Below are 22,549 nucleotides of genomic sequence, written 5' to 3' on the forward strand. Positions count from 1 at the left end.
AATATGGACCTCTCAAGAATGATTTAAAAATAAACGTTTACCATTTTCAGTAATTTTTTTATAATAGTAAAATATTAACAAAAATAACATTTTATTAACTTCTTAAAGATATGAATGTCCACCTTTAAAATAAATATCATATAAGAAGATAATGTTCTAATGAATATATTTTGAAGCTTAACTTTATCCAATATGATATTAGACCTATTTTATAGATAAAAAAAGACATATTTTTAAGGGACTTGTTTTTTTACATGGAATTAAAATTAATCAGTGTAATATATACTTTACTTTCATTTCTACTATAAAACATAAATTTAAAGGTAATTTGTTTGATGAGGAAAAAGCCAATAAACTTGTGTAGTAAGAGTCAAAATGGTTACAAGGACGTATGCAGAGACCGGTCATGGTTATAAACGCAAGTAACAATGGTTTCCTAAGCATTCAAGAGATAAAGGGAAATCCCAAGAATAAAATATGCTTCCCTATTGCTTCTTTTGTCTAATAAATTTGTATTTGCAACCCGTATTTGTCCTTTTTTTAAACAATGCAAAGGAAGAAAGAAAGAAAAAATAGTGATAGGATAAACCAGTTGATTTAATGTATGTTTAAGTGTGTGTAATTGGTTATATGATAACATAAATTGATTTTACATTAACTGATTATGTAAATTGACTCTAGTTAAAAGTGAGTTGAATGAATATAAAGTGATTTATTTATATTTGGATACACTCATATAAAAGCAAGTTGAAAAAAAAAAATTCAAGATTAAAAATTAATTATAGAAGGTGTTCTGGACCGGCCAAAAGGACCTTTGGCCCATTTACTTAGGCCCAATACAATCCAAAGCCCAAGCACCACGTTTGGCAACGTTACTTGCGACACACCCCTTCCCAACGAGGGGGGGTGCACGGAGCGAGCGAGACTGGTTCAAGCAAGCCACAACGTCTCTCTGCACGTTCCCGCAATAAACTCTCTGGCGGTTACACTTCCCACGATTTCGTAACCGCTAGAGCTAGGTGTGCCACTACAACGGCTCTACAGCCCTCCACCTCTATAAATATGGGACTCACTACAGTCCCCAAGGTAGAATCTATCCCTTCCTCTAAACCCTCACTCTCTGATCTCTACTGACTTGAGCGTCGGAGTGCCTGCAGGTACACTCCCCCCATCCGCTCCAAGAAGCATTCTGACGTATTCCACCACCGTCTAAACCACCGCATTCAAAGCACCGGTAGTCACTTTCTGATCAGGTACGATCAGAAGGCAAAACCACAAATTCTTATGTTACATGTGAGCTTGTGTGGTTGAAACATTTGGTGCAAGAGCTGCATTTTTGTTAGGTTGGTCTAATGTTACTTGTATGTGATAATCGATAAGCTTTACACCTCTCCTCCAATCCAAGAAGTCAACTTCCGTTTAATTAATTACGAAAAAGATTCTATGTAAAGTCATCAAAACTTCCGTTGTCAATTCTAAAGATCAACCGAGTCATCAAAACTTTTGTTGTCAATTCTAATGATCAACTTGTTGATATCTTAGACAAAAGTTGGATGCAAAAGATATACACGCTCCTCCTTGAGTGTAGTGTTTAGATATTGATATTTATCATAGTTTGATTTATTAGTATCCTTCGGGATTATGATTGGATTACATTACATTCCTATTTAGATGGCTCATGTATGATAGAACAAGGTGCCGATTTTGTGTAAAAAGATTATGTAATTAGGGTTCTTGAGGAAATTGAAGAAGAATTGAGAGAGAATTAATATTGAAACTGTAACAGTTTTATTGAAGTGAATTGAATCAGTTATTTACAAAGCATAAAGGAGCTTATATACATTGAGATATGTAACCAACTCCATAACAAACTAGATTACTTGGTTTACAAGTTAACCAAGGTAGTTACCATAAAACTAGGGTTTTCTAACTAATTGAATTCTTAAACCTCCAATAATGTACTTAAATGTTTGTATAAACCTTTTCATTGATAATGAGAAATATTCATATTCAAGTCTTCATTATACCACCAATCAGAGTTGTGATGGTTGACTTGATAGCAATAACATTTGAAATTAGCCAAACGATATACAGTGCCATAACATTGCTATTATTGAATGGACTTACAATATAGTGTCTCCTATTCTTTTGAATTTTGTTTAGAACTTAATTCCATAAATGAGATGATAATAATACCTTAGCTATCTGGTAACCAAGTAATTTTTTATTTTATTTATATAATCATTTTCTTTATTCTTCTATATGTCATGTGACACTGTAACATGATAAGTATGAAGAGAACCGTATGTTTTGAATTTTGATCCCTCACTAATGTTGTTCATTTGCTCCAACTCTAAAAGCATTGTTGTTTCTTTTATAAATCACTGATACCCGATGAATTTCTAACCTAATGTTTGTGTTGATTGTTGTTGATGTTGGTCATAACTCTTTTCGTTTTGTGAAGGTTGTGCTTACTTGATTTCATGAAATGAACACTAGCATAGTCGATGCTTCGATTACTTCAAGAAGACGTAAAAAAAGTGAATATGAACATGTGCTGTTTCTCCGAGTTTTTTGAATGCGAAATTGAAAGATTTAGTCTGTCATATGCTAGCATATTCTATTAAATCCATGTTAGAGAGGGATTAAAATTTTGCTAATGTGCTAACATTGTGTACCAATGAGTTTTAAAGAATTTGGATTAAAATCAATGTTCTACAAACTTTGTACCACTTATGAGAAGGGGAATTTTTCAAGTACCTCTTGTGTTTCAGTTTATTCTTTTGGAAGAGTAGGCTAAAGCTAAAGAATACCATGTTTAATAGTAAGATTATGAGACTTGTTATTGGTACTGCTGCTGGATGGGGTAGCATTGGCTTTTTTTATCCTTGGTTGCTTGTATTTTATCATGAGCATTATGGCTACCTTGGTGCCTCGCAGAAGAAGGTTAATGTTGCTAAAGACAAGTCCACAAAGGTTAATCGCTTTATTTGAGAACATAAGTTTACATTTTTAATTGATTGAGTTATATTCTTTTAAAAATTGAAAGCAATTAAATAATTTGGTTTTGATATCTCTCTCTCTCTCTCTCTCTCTCTCTCTCAGGTGTTATGGTATGCTATAACAAATTATAGGATATGGTCACTACAAAAAAATAATTATAGGACATGGATTTTTTTGCCCTGTTTCATGGTTACGAATTAACCACCGATAATGTTATCGGTGGAATTAAGATTAAATAGTTAAATTATTAAACTAATGATATTTTAAGGTCTTATCAATTTATTAAAAAAAAGTCTTATAGATGATATGAAAAAAATAAATCATTTGGAACTCGAATGGCGAACTTTTGTAAAAAATATGGACTTAAATTTTTAACAAAAAATTTAGAGGGACAATTGAAGGAAATTTTTAGTGGAGCTAAAAATGAAAGTTGATGTATTTAAATAAATGTATGAAAAATATATTTAACCCTAAAATACCGGTCCTATTTATAAGAAAAAGTCAAATGTTTCTTATAATTAAATAGGACCGATGAGTAACCATTAATGAGATTATTTTGGAGTAATTAATTAGGAATGATGAGTTGTCGGACCCCACTTATTCATTTTAAAAGGTGAATTTCAGTCTATGGACTACTTGACCAAAATAAATGCAAAATTGTTTTAACTTTTCTTTTGTTGGTCAAGTAGCCTAGTTATTTGAATTCACATAAATGCAGAGAAGTGTGGTATCGGTGTTCAAGCATCGACTATTGTATATACTCCTTCCGGTCCTATTTATAAGAAAAAATTGACTTTTTACATTCATTGAGTAATTAATGTACTTGGTATAGAATATAGACCAAATACTTCATTTATGCAATGAATCAAAAAAGTCAAATGTTTCTTATAAATAAAACCGGAGGGAGTATTGTACAATGTTCATACAAATTTTGTTAAGCTCAGGACGACACGACGACAATTGTTGATTTAACCATATTAGTAATAATGTAAGTTTTTGTTCCTCGAAATATTAAACCTAAATTATTATTTTTATTATTATTATTTTTTGAATCCCTCAAAAAAAATTTATTTTTTGAAATAACCTAAATTATTTTTTGATGTAGTTTTTTTGGTGATTAATACATCATTTTTTTTTGAATCGATAATACATCATTTGTTTGTTTAAAATTTATCGATATCCCTGCAATTGTTTGGTATTATTTGTTTAGATGTAGGAAGGAATCCTTGGACAAAACTGTGGAAGGAAAGTAGTAATAAGGAGAACACGTTCATCTTTATTTTATTTTTATTATTTTTTTAATAAATTAAATGAGGTGTAATGTTTTTATTGGTTGTTTGTAAATGCTGACATGTTACTTACGTTCCCATCTAAGAATTTCTCACAAATAGGGTTTAGAGAATTGGCATGTAGGGTAAAACAAGAGGTGAGAAAGAGAGAAAAACTTGTTGAAAGGTACGCACCATTTTTCCTTTTAAAATAACTGTGGTATTGAGGCGTTTGTTTTCATTTTTTTTTGTGTTTAAACATGTATCAGTGGTCGTTGTTTTATATATTCCATTGTAATTGCTGCACTGCACAACCATTGAACTCAGAAAAATCGCAAAAACAGTTCAATAGTGCCGCCACTGTTAGGGTTAATGATAAGGTCTATTAGTGGGCATCTTAGAGGTATGCCTTCCGGCTACGCTCCATCTTCATCCGGAAAGGAAGGATGGTCATTGTATGTAGGGGTGATCCTAGAGGGACAAGCACCTTTGTTGGAAGAGGTGTTTGGGAAAGATCCCCAAAGAGAATTGGTTTTACATTCTCAAAACGTGGAAAACGGCCATGCTTTGCAAGAGGGGGCAACAAATGACAAGTAGAAGATTTCATTCACCTCTTATAACATGGGGCATCTTGATCATATTACATAGCTTGAAGTCAATGATATTTGAAACGAAGACAAAATCGGGTAGAACATTAATACTTTGCATATCTGAGCATATTTCGGATTTTAGAAACATAAATGTAGAAGAACACATTTTGGTTTCTAGAATCCAAACAACAGTAGAAATTCAGAAGAAAAAAATTAGTCAAACACCAAAGATTTGAGCAAATGTGTACTAACCTATTGTGTAGTATTTAGAACATCTCAAATTCAATGGATTGAACCAAGTTTAGTTGAAAAATGACACAATAAAGAGAGATTCAGATTTTTTTATTGTTTTCATTTGGAGGGAGGGGTTGTTGGAGTTCTTAGGTTAAAAAACGAAAAATGGAGAAATGAGGAAAAGTGGTTGAGCACTATTGTTATATACGCATGGTTCGGATCCGATAAACTAAAGTGCATGTTTTTTTATTCGGTTTCCAGAATTCATGCGGAGCAAAAGTGGGAAATTCGAAGGACATGTAAGAGACATGGGAGGGGGGAGAATTTTATTATTACGATTCCATTTTGGGTAAGTGTGATGTGTGTGTCTTAGTTATTATTGTTCTTTCTCTTTGGTGGTGAAGTGGTGCTTGAATTAGGCATACATGTTAAAAAAAAGTTTCAAAGTAAAAACCCATCCCTGAGAGATTTTGAAGGATACTGTTAGGAAACATGACATCCATTGATGAAGGAGAGAAAAGCTTAACTAACTTTGTATTGATGAATATGAAAAAAATGTTACAATGAGTGAAAGTTGTCCCACTTATGGGGAGGTTACAACTATATATACTAATAGGACTAATACTAGTAACTAAACTATATATCTCTAATAGTCCCCCTCAAGTTGGCAGGTGTTCAAAAACACATCCAACTTGAAATGAGAAAATACAAGGAAAGATGCCGGAAATACATCGGCTAAGAAAAATATCAAACAAGTGCTCATCCAATAAGAAGCAACCACAACTCAAGGTTGAACCAATTGAAGGAAGGAGCATCAAATCAACGCTTAACCACCATCCGGTAGAAGCCAATATCAACAAAGCCAATTAAGGCACAACGCTTAACCATCAAGAGTGTTCAATCACTCAAGATAGAAGCACAAGACAAGAAATACAAGGATATCCAAAAATCAATGATGATATCCAAAAAGAAGTGCAAGGAATGGCCATAGTCTACAATGGAAGGAGGTCATATACAAGACCAAGGTTCCAAAGATAAAAAGTGATGCCCTCCAATGCCGAGCCGAGACAAGAAAAAAAACAAAATGCAAGGAAGAGTCATAGTCAACAATGGAAGGAGGTCATATGTTGAACAAACTTCACACCAAAAGTACCATGAAGCAACAAGACCAAGCTTCCAAAGATAAAAGTGATGCCCTCCTATGCCAAGCTGAGACAAGAAAAACCAAATGCAACCAATGCACCAATAATGAAGCTAAAACAAATCCAAAATAGTCTTCAATTGTCACAATAATAGGCAAAGCAGAAGCAAATAATAGGCGAAAATGCACTCTTCAGAAAGCAAACCAAGAATCTTCCAACAATCCAAAAAACTGAGCCAAAACGTTAAACCTTACCAAACTGAAGCAAATGCAATTCACAATGAAAATCAAATTGAATAATCAATATTGGTCAGAACAATTATGCAGCAAGAAGGAAGCTTCATACACTAAACCATTCACATAGGCTACCAAGTTATGAAATGGCTCAACGACAGTACACAAACTCTTCATATTGCACATCTCAATCCATGCCTTCTTTAGCCAATCAGAATGTGTTTCATGTGCAATTGTAGTCACCAAAAATATTTCAAGAGAGTGAATCCAGTAGCTTACAATTCCCACACAATTATACTTGATGCATGGGTAACACATTTAGCAACAAGAGGCATGAAAAGAAATTACCAAACAATTTCAGCAAGATATCAATAATCACAGAAACTGTAGCAGCAATCGATCATCAATAACCAGAAACTAAACCAAACAACCAGCTTTTCGCAAGTTTCAGCCAAACCAAACTTATTCAAAGCAAACCAGAATAGCTTTCCAGAGACGCACTCGTCCAATATCAAAATCACTTACGCTTTTGGCAACAACTTCTGGACCTGTTGAGAATCAAAGAATGGAACAAAGAAACAACACAACATGCTGAGTTAAGCATGACCAGCAAAAAAGGTTATTCCAATCGTGATTCTTGGAGTATGATATTGATGAACAAACTATGGAAAGCCAAACTTGAACCGAACACGTAATCATCAGAGGAATTTCCACAAACACCTATTGAGCACAATATCAACAGACTGCAATTACAACACAACTCTATCTATAAACAGAGTTCTCTATACGACACAGAGAATCAATGCGAAACCGAGTCTGAATGTGAACAAGCACATCTGATGAGGATAAGCCACCATAGATTGCACAAGAATTACCAATAACAATCAACAAAATCATGTAACAATCAACATCACACCGTCAAAGTTGCCGAAGTCGAAAGCCAGCAAAAATAGAGAGAAGCTTCTGCAATCAGTAACCGAAAACCAAAAAAAATGTGAATCATCAAATCTTGCTTTGATTCATCATTCAGAAGTGATCCTAACAAGAAATCGCGAGAGGTAGGATTGTGATCGGAATCACAAACAAGAGGAATCAAAATTGAGATGGATGAAACATATTGAACCAAAAAGAATACATGAGGAAGATGAAAACAAACCGAAAGTGAACAGAAACTGAAAAGAAAAGAAAGAAACGATCGTAAAATCCGGAAACCCTAGGATTTGGTGGAAAATGAGAAGAACAACATCTTAAACAATTGCGAACAGAATCGCAAAGGAGAATATACGGAAAACACGAAAACGATCAAAAGAATTGGAAGAAATTGAGATAAAGAGAAGAAAAAAATCTGATCAGAACGATGAAGAATGAAGACAGAAAGGTGAAAGAAGTTTCACGAGATAGTGAAGAAAGAAAAAAAATCTAAAATGGGAAGGAAAGTGAAAATTGAGAAAATTGGATTTTCTCATGAAAATGCAGCGGAAAATATCCTTCACAAGGTGGATACCAAGTTTGCTCTGATACCATGTTAGGAAACATGGCATCCATTGATGAAGGAGAGAAAAGCTTAACTAACTTTGTATTGATGAATATGAAAAAATGTTACAATGAGTGAAAGTTGTCCCACTTATGGGGAGGTTACAACTATATATACTAATAGGACTAATACTAGTAACTAAACTATATATCTCTAATAGATACTACTAGTTCATTCAAAAGGTTTTAGTTTTGAAAATGGAAAATCACTGATTAAATTTGTTCTTGATCTCTCTTTGATCCATCCAACTAGGACACGGCGTTGTGGCTTATTTAACATAGATATTGATATTCTTGTTGGTTTCAGAACTTAAATGGAGCTGGAGGTAGATCGATTATCGAGTGTGCCAAAAATAATTCTCCACGATATTATGTCAATGCTGCTAGAAAAAGATGCTGCTAGAACAAGTGTTTTGTCCAAGTCTTGGTTAGAGACATGGTATACTTTTCCTATGTTGTCTTTTTCTGATACTAAAGTTGTCAAGACGTTACCTCAACCAAAGGAAAATTTAACGAGGACTAGAAAGTATTTTATTGATTGTGTGAATAAATCGTTGTTGAGATTCTATGTCCGTAGATTGGCTATCAAAGAATTTAAGCTTAGTGTGAGGTGTTTTGAGCTTCGTTACATGTCAAAGGATGTTGATTTTTGGTTGATGTTAGCAAGTGAAAGTTGTGTTGAAATACTAGAACTTATTTTGCCTATTCAGGGTGAATGCTATGTTTTACCGAAGGGTGTAATTGAAGTCAAATCATTGAGTAAGTTGTTGTTGAATGGAAGAATTAGAATTGATCAAACATTCATGAATCTTTCAACTAGGTTATTCTTGTTAAGAGAATTATATTTGTATGTTCCTTTTGGAGACGAACAAGCAATTGAGCATCTCATTTCTTGTTGCCCTTTGATTGAATGTATAACTTTGCATTTTTTTCTAGTGCCGCCGAGCTCAAGTATTACGTGGTTCAAGAAAAAAACATGTTTATGAGAAGAACTACTTGAGATAAATTATGTGCAAAGTACTAGTTTCAAATTCTTAGTGAGTACCTAGAGAAACAGAAAACCAATACCTTGGCTTTGTGCTTTCTCACAATTCAAATCATCATCACTCACTTAAGTTTGCTCAATATTTGGCTCTTTCGAGCACTTTATACTTTGGTGTTCATGAGCAATTTTCTTTTGAGAGACACAAGTAAGATTAAACAAAAATTATCCAAAGCACAACAGTTAAAAACAACAACAAGCTAAGTTATTAACTAAGGTAAATAAAACTAAAAGTACTGAAATATAGTACCAAAATGACAATGAAAATTGTTCCAACATAAAAATAAAGACATAAAGTAAAATGTCAGAGCAAAAGCAATAAGCATCACTAAAAACACAAAAGCTGTGGTTAATGGTTCGCCTCATCATCCCCATCATCATCCATGTCATCTACGCCATGAACACTAGCGGTCCTTTCCTCGTCATCAACAGGGCCACCGAATGCACCATCCCCTCCAGAGTAGACTGGCCTGTCCCCAGGCCACATGCAAGACTGGTAATACTGGGCGGGAGTCATCATCGCATAAGTCAGATCCATGTGAGCATCATAAAGATGTTGGTAGGTCCCCTGATTACTTCTGAAAACAGCAGCTTGCTGGTCCATCAAGAGGGTGTCCTTCTGCTCCTGTCGCCGAGCTCTCTGCTCCTGCCTCTGCTCCTGCTGAGTTAACATAGCAGCAAGGGATGAAAATCATAAGCGCCAGAATGCTGAGGCATATCATGCTGATGTACATCCTCCTGTGGTATCTCTGGTTCGTGCTCAGACTCAGGCTCATGTGGCAGTACTCCACCTATTTTCTGGGCATGGTTGTGAATGTATCGATCATTAATCACCCCCGTAATATTCTCAGCACAAGGTTTAGGAATTTGGACACCTTGATGATTCACTAGTCCCATGATGAAGCCAGGAAAGCCCAATTTGGCAGCCTTATGCGTCAAACCACTCAAAGCTATATATCTCAGCTGATCGGAGATGATTCTGGCGACATCTACCTCTCCTCCCTTAAGTATGTGCCTAATCAGGGGCGTCACAGTCACAGGGGTGGTAGTGACATGACTCTTGGGCCACACATTATGCACCAAGAACTGGAAAAGCATGGCTGCCTCGAGGGTCATATCACTAATGTTCGCAATGGTAAACTCCTCGTTCTTCCCCCTATTGTAACGTTTACAAGGCAAAAGAATCTCTCTTTGGATCTGGGTATGGTTCCACTCTTGGTCTTTTTCCTTTTGACCATAGTCACAAAGGGAAGGGATGGTCAGATCCTTAGATGGTGGGAGTTCAAATGGGTTGCCAAGATACGTGTTGATGGTATCTCGGTCAAAGTGGATAGTGGAACCCCTCACAAAGGTAGTGAAAGTGAATTGTTCCACCAAGAGATGTTTCTCACACACCGGCATAGCATTGGCATAATTTTTTTTGACAATATAAGGATTGATGCGGGTTGGGGGGGGTCATGAGTTTGTCCCACTTCCGGCTAGTAATCAACTCAAGGATGTGGGCATATGGTCCCTCCGGGTTAATGCTAACCACTTTGGTGCCATGTACCCTTTTCAAATGAAGTAAACCTCTGAAAATGTCGGCCGGAAAGGAAACGGGATCGGTCAAAATTTCTTGGTGGTGGGATTGGTCGCTCTATGGTACTGGAGGTGGAGGCTGAGGATTTACGTTTAACACCAGTTTTGGATTTGGGTGCCATCTGCAAAACAACCAGCAAAATCCATATACAAAGTATAACAAGTAATTAGAACACGTATGGAATTAAAGGAAGTAAAACAGTTTAGAGCTACACAGAAAAGGGCAGTTCTAGGGTCTGCACGCTTGAGGCACGCTTAAGCGACCTCACAAGCGAGCATTCATAGGAATTCTGGGTTTGCACGCTTGAGGCACGCTTAAGCGACCTCACAAGCAAACATAAAAAAAATCCAAGCAGTTTCCTATGAATACACGCTTAAGCGTGCTGTACTTTTTTGGCAAGCGTGCAGCCCCTGTCCCTACTAAATTTCACCAAAATCCAGCCTATTCCAACACAATCCAGCATATTTAATCATGAAATTTACCCCTAATCCTCTACAATTCAAAAGTGATCAAGAAATGAACCCGAATCATAACATTTGACAAGAAATCACTCAAAACCCTTATTTTTCAAAAGTTTCTAAAATGGGTTTAAAATTTGCAATAATTGAGTGTTCAAGGCATTTGTGTAGTGATTCAAGTTCATTTGCACACTATAATCTTCTACAAACAGTCTCTAACCACAACAATCTATCCCTAACCTAGCCATTTCTAAAAATGCTCCAAAGCATGATTTTTCAATTTAAATCAAGAAGAAAGGGAGGAAAATCAAACCTGTTAAGCGATGAATGCAAGGACAAGATGAAATGTGATGCAATGTATGTAGTGCTTGACTTGTCTTTGACTAGGAAATAATTGGATTTGATTTAGGGTTATGTGTGTGAGAGAATTTTGAAAGTGTGTAGAGAGAGACAAAAACGTGAATGAATGCAAGTGAGTGGGTGGGAGTGGTTATGCAGAGTAATGGCCTTAGGAACCGTTACTTTTGGCCTGCCAAGACGTTGTTCGCTTAAGCGTACAAATGGTCGCTTAAGCGTGCGGACCACAGTTCTCTCACAGTTGCTTGAATTTTTGCTTTTTTAAATGCTTGGTTCCTATCCTACATGCAATTAAATATAAAAATCAACTTACAAAACTGGGTTGCCTCCCAGCAAGCGCTTGTTTCACGTCATAAGCTCGACGCCTTTTGCATGAAGAAATCGTGGATCGATTAGTGAAATTGTCGACATTTGCCTATCAACTTCACCACCAAAGTAGGGCTTCAATCTTTTCCCATTCACCGTCCAGTTGGACTTTGTCATTGGAACTTCTAACACTATCGTTCCATAAGGCTCGTCTTCTTTGATAGAGCTTGAATAAAAAAGTTGCATGAAAGCGAATGACATCCAAAAACTAAAATTCAAGTTAAAAAAATTAAACAATTGACACCCCAAAATAAACAAAACAAATCATCGTAACGTTGAAACTTTCGTTGGAGCTCAATTGGAATGTATCATCGCTTTAGACTAAGAGCAATCACACAAGTGAGATTGACATCACATCTTCACGCAAAATCTTAGGACATTATGTATATGTGTCGTCTTGCTTATATGTTGTTCGACATCTACTCTTGCATACAATGTGAAATTTTAGCTCACACTTAACACATTAATATTTCTCTATCAAGTGTCAGACTTTCGGTGTCGGTAATCCACCACCAAGAATCACTCTCGATCCCCCATAATATTGAGCAAATATATGATACCACTGTTAGGCCTTATGAGCGAGCCAACACTTGTGTGAATCGACACATTAGTGAAAGAGCAACCACACAAGTGAGAACAATACCACATCTTCATCCAAAATTTTAATGTTCAAGAACATGAGTTTTCCACTTATTTGTTGTTCAATTTCTGCTCATTTATCCAATGTTAAGCTGTTTTTGATACTTGACACAACACAATATTTTCTCCCTCAAATAAGATGAAATTCTAGTATGTGCTTGGCACGAGAGTTTCCATACTAGTTTGATGCAATTGAAGACTCCAATATTTAATCATATATTGACGAATAACGACTATCTGTGTGGTAACACCAACACTTTGAAACAGTTGGACTGTATGTTTTGAGTCAATGCAACATTATTTTACACGAACCTTCTTTCCAATACATGCGAACGCCATGCATCAAGGCTAGAATCTCAACATGCAGGATGATCGAGACACCAATATTTTTGTAGTATCCTTAATAAAGTCTCTTATAGTATCTTGAATTAGACCACCAAATCCGAGCACCCTAGGGTTTGTTAGAGAGCTCCCATCAACATTAATGACATTTTTTTTTTGTTACCAACATTAATGACATATGTATCTTCCTGTGTCGTTTCCAATCCTAAAATTTATTATAGTTTTATTTAAAGTGAAGCAAAAAAATATTTTTACCAATCCTAAAATTTATTATAGTTTTATATAAAGTGAACCAAAAAAAATATTTTTATTATTTCTGAAAATAAATCATCCACACTAAAAAAAAATAAAAAAATATATCATCCCTAACTAATTAGTATTTTTTTCCTATAAATATCGAAACCTCACCGCCACACCAAGCAATTACAGCTTTCAAATTGTTGTCTCTGAAGATTCCGACCGACAGACGATAGTTGTTCAACCACCAAACGTTAACCTCTCTCAGGTAACTCTCTCTCTCTCTCTCTCTCTCTCTCTCTCTCTCTCTCTCTCTAAATCTTTATCACCTAATCATCTGTTTCGCAACTTAAGCTGATACGTTAAACCCTAAACCCTAACTATATCCACTAAAAGTTGTTGATTGAATTTCGTTAATAATCTCACTCTTATGCTTCTTCACTTTCGTTATTGCTTCTTGCAGAACAAAAATATGGAGCACGATGAGGACCGATTATCGAATCTGCCGAAAATCATTCTTCATAACATTCTGTCGAGATTACGAGAAAGAGATGCTGCAAGGACAAGTGTTTTGTCCAAAGCTTGGTTAGAGACATGTCATACTTTTCCTATATTGTCCTTTTCTGATGCTAAAATCACTGGGATGTTTACCCCATCTGATATAGGGAAGTTGCTGTTTCCCGAATCTATGGATGATGTTGTTAGAAAGATAGAAAACTTCACTGATTATGTGAAAAGGAGGTTGTTGAGATTCTATGATAATGGATTGGCTATCAAAATATTTAAGCTTTCTGTGTACAATGTTGAGCGATGTAGTTACATGTTAAAGGATATTGATCTTTGGTTGAAATTGGCAAGTGAAAGTGGTGTTGAAGTAATACATCTTTATTTGCCTTATGATCTCGATCAGGATGAATGCTATGTCCTACCCAAGGGTGTAATTGAAGTCAAATCGCTTACTGAGTTAGTGTTGATTGGGGGAATCAGAGTTGATACAGCATTCATGAATCATTCAATTAAATTTTTCTCACTAAGAATATTGTCATTGTGGTATGTCCTTTCGAAAGACGAACATGCAATTGAGCAATTCATTTCTTGTTGTCCTTTGATTGAACATATAACTTTGAGGTTTGGACGTGGGGTTATGAAGTCTTTGAGTTTGCATCGTCTACTTAAGCTCAAGAAAGTTGATGTTCAAGGAATCCAGGAGGTATATATTGATGCTTCGTATCTTGAGGAATTGTGTTTTTGTCCCGATGTATATATTGATGCACCATATAAGATTTATTTTGATAGATGCCAACATTTGAAATATTTGTCTCTGGAGAGTTGTATTATCACAAAAAAATGGTTTCTTGAACTATTTCCAAAATTTCCTTTCCTTGAGAGTTTGAAATTGGATGATTGTGCAATGGCCGAGAGGATTAATATTTCAAGTGTTCAACTTAAGGTGTTGAAGATATCTAATTGTTCTGACGTGAAGGAGGTCAACATTGATGCTCCAAATCTATTATCATGTGTATATTGCATTGATGATGATGATTTAGAGCCTATTATATCTTTTTTGACAAGTTCTAGTCTACTAAAAGTTGATATGGAGATTGACATTGAATATCATCATCTTTGTAACTTGAGGGAATTTCTTCAAAACATCAAACCTCAAAATGTTTTGTCATCTCTGTCCCTAGACATCTTTGATCTAACTGAGGTGAGTATTAATTAGCTACTTAATTCGTTATTTCAATCTTCATACCTACTTATTGTATTTGTGTCTGGATTATGTAGGATGTACAACACCCGATGGTATTTCAAGTGTCATCCCCTCCACCAAGTATCAAACACTTGCACCTTCACTCTGTTCCAAAAAATGATACTTTGTTTTCATCTATTGTAAATATCTTACTTTCAAGTTGCCGCCCTGCATTTATATCTTTGAGGCAGAATTCTTCTTGCAGCAAAGCGTTCATTGAGGTGTGATATTCTCTCCTATGTTCCTTTATAGAGATATATCATTGTCTCACATGTTCATATAGTATTAGACCATGCTTCCTACAATTGGTGATTGTCCTATTTAATCAAAAAAGTAAAAATTGTATTGCCATGTTTCCGTTTTATGTCAGACACATGCATTTATGCTTAAAAGATTTGCTTTTTATCAATATATAAAACATAATTATTTTGTATAGTGTCTAACTCTATTTGTTAATCATCTGAATCTGCAGTTCTTATATGAGACGCTAATGGAAAGAAAGGGGGATGACTGCTTTTGCAGTTCTAGTGATACTAAATGTTGGTGGCATGGCTTGAAGAATGTGAAAGTCATAAGCTCAATGAAGATTGATGAGAATATTGATTTCAAGACCATGCTAGAATTGTTGCCAATTTGGGAAAAAATTAATTTTATGTTAGAATTTTAATGTTGCTGTCATAATCTCATAGATATGTTTTTACTTTGAAGTTTGATTACCTCTTGATGCATTTAAGTGCAGCTGTTCCTTTTTATGTTGCATAATGACACTCCATTTGTTTTGATATACACTATGGAAAATGCTGAACGGTTAAGTTTGTTATAATCCCATCAATGATAATTACAACATGTTCTCCTAGTTGCAATGTACACATCATGTTCTGCAATCTTTCTTGACTAATTTCGAATTAGGAGGTTAGCCGATGAGTAGTTACTTTGAAAAAATTGATGAATATAACAACTCAATCAATGTGTATTTTATTTTTCTCGTGAAATATTTATAAATTGGAACAAGTATGTGAGGGTTATCTATATTCATATGAACTAGTCACAATGGTTTCCTTTCTTGTCTTGATTTTGGATTATGATTTATGAGAAAGACCTTTGATTATGCTTAAGTGGTGTGTTCAACACTCGAGTTGCGATCCAGCGATGACCAAAACGTTAGTGCCATGTTAGATGATCTTTGGTGCAATATGGGCATGGCTAAAGGGTTGCACAAGAGTTGCGATTTTTTTTTTTTAAGGAAAGAGTTGTGATTTTTAGGACCGTTAGATTGTCCCATTTGCTGAACAGCGGAAGCCGATATAGATCTATCATCTATGCATGAATGGCGAAACACATGGTCGTAATGATGAACCAGTAAGGATATGAATCTTTCGATTTAAATCCTGTGGCAAGATATGGATCTAAAACATCTCTGCTTCTTGAACTGGAGCTCATTGCACTGTAATGAAGCCGTCGGCATTTGAAGGGTACGGTCTAATGATTGGCTTATATACAAAACCTTCGGACGGAGACATGACAGGAACAAACCATTGGTAAACCATTAGCACTTCAAATAATAGTTCACGTGATATAGGTAAACACTACTCTAATTGTATGCGTCAAAATAGTGTCTATGTTCAAGGGCCGCCCCTGCCTATATAAAAAAATGTTATGAAAGTATGAGAATTAAGAGGCAATAATTCATATACTTATACTTAGAAGACAAAGAAGCCTCATCCTTGCTCATATCTCTCCTTCCAAGGAAGGACCCTCTGCCAATTTCTAACTCACCGTAACATTTTCGGACATCACTCATTTCCAGCTTCTCCGTGTAATGATCCCTTAGGTTTATTTTGTCTACAAAAGGTGCATGATGTTCATACCTTGCAATGTTTTCAAGCTGTCTACTGAAATATTTTTATTTTCTTCCTTTATTGATTTAAAATACTTATCTTTAACCGATGAGTAGTTTGCTCTTCCTATATTGTGCTGATTTCAGTTCTATGGCTACAGCTCAATTCATTGCCTTTATAAATGAATCTATGGACTTTTCACATGAATAGAAACCTAATTAAGTTACTTATCTTGCTGAATTTTGGTAACTTGTTTTGCTTGTTTCATGTGTTGTAAGTCATGACTTACTGTCAACTTGGTTAAGTTAATTTTTCTGGAATTACATGCATCGAAGCTGCAGAATTTGATGCTTTGATTGTTACCAAAATGTAATAGTATAAACATCATATCTGGATGGTTATAAAATGTAAAGAAAATAACCAACTGAAATGTACGTCACGTTCTTTGATAGCAGGCTAACATGCTTTCTTTCCCTTGTTGGAATACGGGACTTTTCAGATTTTGAATTTCCAGCCATGAGTGCTGAAAAATTATTCAATATTTTTTTCATATTTTACGTTTCCAGAAACTTTGAAAATTTCAAAACAATAGCTACGCGGGGAAACTCTTGCAGCGTCTCTCATGAGATTGAGAAGCAAACGAAACTCATTTGGAGGATCAGTCATAACAATTAACTCGTTAATGGTTCTAGCACCAATCTTGACAAGAAAATCATGGCACATGTTCCCCTCATGCAACATATGATGCAATTGAAGACTCCAATATTTGATCATATATTGACGAATAACGACTATCTCATTGCCGAAATGTTGTGGAGTAACAACACTTTGAAACAATTGAGTGTATGTTTTGAGTCAATGTAACATGAATTATAATTTTTAAATTGTATTGTCTACTAACAATATATAAAAATTGAAGTACATCAAAATTTCATAACCGTCCTTCTTAAAACTCATAATCTCCTTAATTTCATGTGCATAATAGTCATTTTGCAATTTATTGTTTTTTAAAAAATTATTTATGATAATGGTGTAATAAATTTCCACTTCTACGTGTAACAAAATTCCACTTCTACGGATAAGTCATTTTTTTGCCTAAATTTAATTGTTTTATAAAAAAAATTTGTTGATTCAATAAAGTATAATGGTGTAACAAATTTCCAATGAATAGTGTAACAAATTATAACTTCCACAGATGGGTCATTTCTTTGCAAAATTTAATTAAATATTTTTAAAAAATTATTTAAGATAATGATGGGACTTAGTGTAACGAATTTCCTTAAAATTTCATACGCCAACTTCTTCTTATCTAGACGTATCACTTCCATTCTATCCGAACAATTAATTTCATCTCTTCAGTTCTCCTTCTTTGCTATTCAACTCACAAAAGGTATATGTTTTTCTTAAAAAAAAAAAAAGGTATATGTTTTTTCTCCAACCCATCATTTGATTTCACGACTTTGATGAACAATTAGTTGTTAATCTTATTCTTCGTTTTTTGTTTTAAGGATGGGACTATCTATTGATGCAATCATTGATATCAATGACTCTAAAGAAATATGGAGGCTTGCTGTTTGTGTTCTCGATGTCTGGAGTGTTGTGAACAATCACGGGAATGAGCAACTTGAAATGATCGTTATGGATTTTTTTTTTTGAGAGATGATCGTTATGGATTGAAAGGTAAATTCTTTGGAAAGAAACTTTTATGATCCTGCTAACTGGTGCCCCTAGGGCACTGGTTAAACATACCATAAAAGAGAATTATTACCATAAAAGAAGAGAATTATTACCATAAAATGAAACTGTTTTTGACTTTATTATAAATTAATTACACAATTTCAATGTATTAACTACTATATAATTTCTTCAGAAAAAAAACTACTATATAATTTCCTTTTTAATATCCTTAACTAGTGCCGGGGCACCGGTTAGCATTTCCCAACTTTTATATATATTTTTTAACTCATTTTGCTATAGTCATTCTAGAACAGACATCATTTTTTTTTAATGCGGATAAAGAGTGATAATAGCAAGGGTTGAATAATAAATAAATACTAATTCTACTCAAATAATGTCATAGCTTTATTAGAGTTTTCTTTCCTATTGCATCGTATATGGGAGCTTTATTAGAGTTTTATTTGCTATTGTATCATATATGGGATAAAATGACCATCATGGGTTCTTTAAGTGATGATCAAATTTTTATTTTTAAGGGATTTATTTAGTAGTGATGTTAATAGGGTGGTTACATTTTTTTATAGCTGATGCACCTTTCTAATTTGCGAATTATGTTAGCTGTCTTTTATTTTCAATTCGTATAGCTTTTACTCAACCTTCTGATCCTAACATATATTTGTAAGGGAAATTGCCTAAACTGCTACGACCAAAGCATTGCATATTAGCAGCAACTGAAGTATTCCCTCATCAACTCCCAATTTGAATCTATAAATAGTGGCAAGGTCGCAATAATCAAAAGAGAAGATTTTAGAAAACCTTTTCATTTGCTTTATAAACCTGTTATAAAAAGAAAAAGAAAAGATTAGTGAAATTGTGTTAGGGACTATGAAATGATTTAAAATATTAAAAAAAATCAGTTTCCATTGATTCTTGAATTTTCTTAGGCCCTTTAGTCCTGCCATTCATCATTTCCTTAATACGAAACTTAATATTTAAACAATAACTTTATGGAGGTTAACACTAATTTGATAATTCATATATATTGAAAAAAAAAATCAATTTAACACTTACTGTAATTTTAATTTGTGTTACCAGGGTTACGGTTGTCTAATGAAGAAATTTTCAATTTACCACTAATTGAAATTGAGATACACTTGCAAAAGAATCGTAAGTCTTTGAAGGACTGTGTTGAAATGCCATATGCAAATGGATATGTTATAGATTTATTTATGAAAGCGTGCTTATGATCATAATGAGCAACTTCAAGAATTCAATGGCTTATATCGAAGTCTCACAGGTTTGTATATTTTACTATACTGATTATGTTAGATCTAATTTTATTTTTTTTATTTTTTTATAAAAGAGTCATGCTAATTGTGTATTATTAATAGCTTCGAGAAAAAAAAAATTGTTTATTGGTAATAAACTTATTATGTCTTTGATTTTTTCACAAGATAAACAACAAGGTATCTTCAGAAAAAATAGTGGAAGTTGTAAACAACCAAAAAGGTGTTTTTCCTTTATGGTCATGGTGGCACATGGAAGACATATATGTGGAGAACTTTAGCTTCTTACATACGTCAAATAAACAAATTGTTTTGACAGTTGCTACGTCTAGAATTGCATCACTGTTACTGTTGGGAGGTCGAATAACACATTCGAAGTTCATGATTCCAATACCTCCTCTTGAGTCATCAACATGTGGTATAGATAAAGAGAGTGATTGTGCAGAGCTTATAAAACTAGCCAAGTTAATCATTTGGGATGAGGCCCCTATGGCTCACAAGTTATGTTTTGAAGCATTAGATAGAGCACTTAAAGACCTAATGATGGGTATGCAGATAATGACATTCCATCAGATTTGTTGATCACTAATTTTGATGATCCAATTTAGGTGATCGTTCAAAGCATGTATCTAAACTTAGTCAAGGATCCAAATTTTTTTACAATCCAAAGCTATTTTAGCTGGAACACTTGAGATTGTTAATGATATCAACAAATATATTTTGGGCTTGATTCCAGGTAATACATTATTTCAACATGTGTTTAGAATTATTTGTTATAATTTGATCATTAACTGTAGTTTTATAGGTGTTGAAAAAGAGTATTTAAATGCGGATTCTGTTGATAGATCTCAAGCTGATAACAATGAGAATTTTGATGTGTTAACCCCTAAGTTTTTAAATACTGACATGATTTCAGGGCTGCCTAACCATAAAATAAAACTCAAAGACCAGCACACTTATAATGCTACTCAGAAATATTGAACAGGGTTTGTGTAATGGAACATGACTCATAGTAACAAAAGTAGTAAACCATGTTATCAAAGCAAATGTTATTTCAGGTAAGAACATTGGAGGAGTTTTAAATATCCCTAGAATGGAGATAACCCTTACACAGTTTCCATGGCCTTTCAAGCTTAGTAGAAGGCAATTTCCAATTACTGTTTGTTATGTTATGACAATCAACAAATCTCAAGGACAATCACTGGATTATGTCTTCCTCGAAGTGTGTTTAGTCATGATCAATTGTATGTGGCAATATCAAGGGTAAAGAATAAAAAGGTATCAAATAGTAATTCATAATAAGAAAATCAAGCATTGAAGTGTACCACCAATGTCGTTTTCAAAGAAGTTTTTGAAAACTTATAGTTTGTAATATATTTACACCTATATTAATGCTTATATATATATTAAACAATTGTAGTAATAAGAGTGGTGTTCGAAGTTTGTTCAACAAGGTCTACTTTTGTCCAGGTTTCAGCATTTACAAGTTGTTCTAACTTTTGGAAGTTGACTATGGATAATTTGTTGATTAAAAAAAAAATTTGTGTAAATCATCTTTGACAGAATTATTTGTATTAATTTGACCCTTTCAATTTATTCTATAATATATGTTGATTCCGACAATAATTATCGTAATAACCCTCGACCCGTGCGAATGCACGTGTCTATTACTAGTTTGATAAATAATAATGGTTTAATGACGTGGAAAATGAGGTTTTTTAAAGAAAATGTCAGATCAACACATTGTTTGCCACGTCATCGTTTTTGGAGAGCCAAAATGAGGATGAGGGCAAAATTGCAACAAAAGTAAAGGGCAAAAATTTTCAATTTAGAAATAGGGGGGCCATTTTTATGAGAAACGTAAAATAGGGAACCAAAATGCAATTAAGCAAAAAAATAAATAAAAAAAATACATCATCCCTAACTAGTTAGTACTCCATCCGTTTCAAAATGAGTGTCGCTTTAGCCAAAAAAATTTGTTCCAAAATGAATGTCGCTTTCAGTTTTCAATGCAATAATAATTTTTTCTTTTCAATTGTACCCTCCAATTAACACTATGCACACTACTTCCAAAGTATTACTTTTAGGGTCTTGTTAACTTGTGCCCTAAGGGCACAAGATAAGAAACTAAATAAAGAAATTTAACGTTGGAAATTGTGCATTCATAACCTTAAATACTTAAAAACTTGTCTTTTCAAGACAATATTTATTGTTTAATTCTATTTTAAGATCCTTATCTTGTGCCCTAAGGGCACAAGTTAACATTTCCCTTACTTTTAAGACTAACCAATAGTTAATAAGGATAATTTGGTAAAATAACCATTCTCTTTCTTTTAATCATTGCATTTCTTAATATGTGTGTAATCACCTAAAACGACACTCATTTTGAAACGGAGGGAGTATTTTTTTCCTATTAATATCGAAACCTCACCACCACACCAAGCAATTACAACGTTGCTCAACCACTAAACGTTAAGCTCTCTCAGGCGACTCTCTCTGTAACACCCCGTTTTCCCAACGTAAAAATTTCATAATTAAAAATAAGAGTAATTAAACTTTAACGGAATGCTACACTTCTTAAAAATTCATAAACTGAATAAATAGCAATTTATTCTTCAAAATCATTTAACATAAGTAATTCAAAACTCCGCGGAATTAGTTCATTCAACATAAAAAGTCTTTGGCACGCAGACCTCATCATAAAAATCTCAAGTCTTGTTCAACATTTATTCATAAAAATCCATAAGTAATACGTAAGGAATATAAATAGAAGACATAATCCCATCCCGTTACGTATCAGAGCACCTAAGACACATTTGTGAGGAGTCCACTCACGACCGCAACTAATCCTGGTTACCTGCAAGCTACCCATACGAAGAGCAACATTTCCAAGCAGAGGGGTGAGATTTCTCAAACAATAATATTAAGCATATAAATCATATAAAATACATTCAACAACTTAAACATCTTATAAT

General features: G+C 34.1%; 1 protein-coding gene across 3 annotated transcripts; it reads left to right on the top strand.

Moving 5' to 3' along the window:
* Positions 1-8,317: 8,317 nt before the first annotated feature.
* On the top strand, positions 8,318-15,566 carry LOC146896989 (F-box/FBD/LRR-repeat protein At5g56420-like). Of its 3 annotated transcripts, none has more exons than XM_085733205.1 (4): positions 8,318-8,749; positions 13,958-14,731; positions 14,809-14,994; positions 15,246-15,566. In XM_085733205.1, exons 1-4 carry the CDS (start codon positions 8,318-8,320, stop codon positions 15,438-15,440), a joined length of 1,587 nt encoding a protein of 528 aa, XP_085589331.1. In that variant the 3' UTR covers positions 15,441-15,566. The 3 variants fall into 3 exon arrangements, with proteins under 3 accessions (XP_085589331.1, XP_085589330.1, XP_085589329.1); XM_085733204.1 differs by lacking the exon at positions 8,318-8,749 and adding an exon at positions 13,053-13,291 and having other exon boundaries at positions 13,487-14,731; XM_085733203.1 differs by lacking the exon at positions 8,318-8,749 and having other exon boundaries at positions 13,442-14,731.
* Positions 15,567-22,549: the final 6,983 nt, after the last annotated feature.

Source organism: Medicago sativa, chromosome 8 (genome assembly GCF_051527215.1).
Source record: "Medicago sativa cultivar Bolivia chromosome 8, Bolivia_mono, whole genome shotgun sequence".
NCBI classification, from domain to species: domain Eukaryota; kingdom Viridiplantae; phylum Streptophyta; class Magnoliopsida; order Fabales; family Fabaceae; genus Medicago; species Medicago sativa.

Excerpts from the sequence above, each read along its gene's own strand:
- LOC146896989 (XM_085733203.1), top strand. The coding sequence starts at position 13,454 with ATGCTTCTTCACTTTCGTTATTGCTTCTTGCAGAACAAAAATATGGAG. Across the intron at positions 14,732-14,808 it reads ACATCTTTGATCTAACTGAG|GATGTACAACACCCGATGGT; the intron begins GTGAGTATTAAT and ends TGGATTATGTAG. Across the intron at positions 14,995-15,245 it reads GCAGCAAAGCGTTCATTGAG|TTCTTATATGAGACGCTAAT; the intron begins GTGTGATATTCT and ends CTGAATCTGCAG.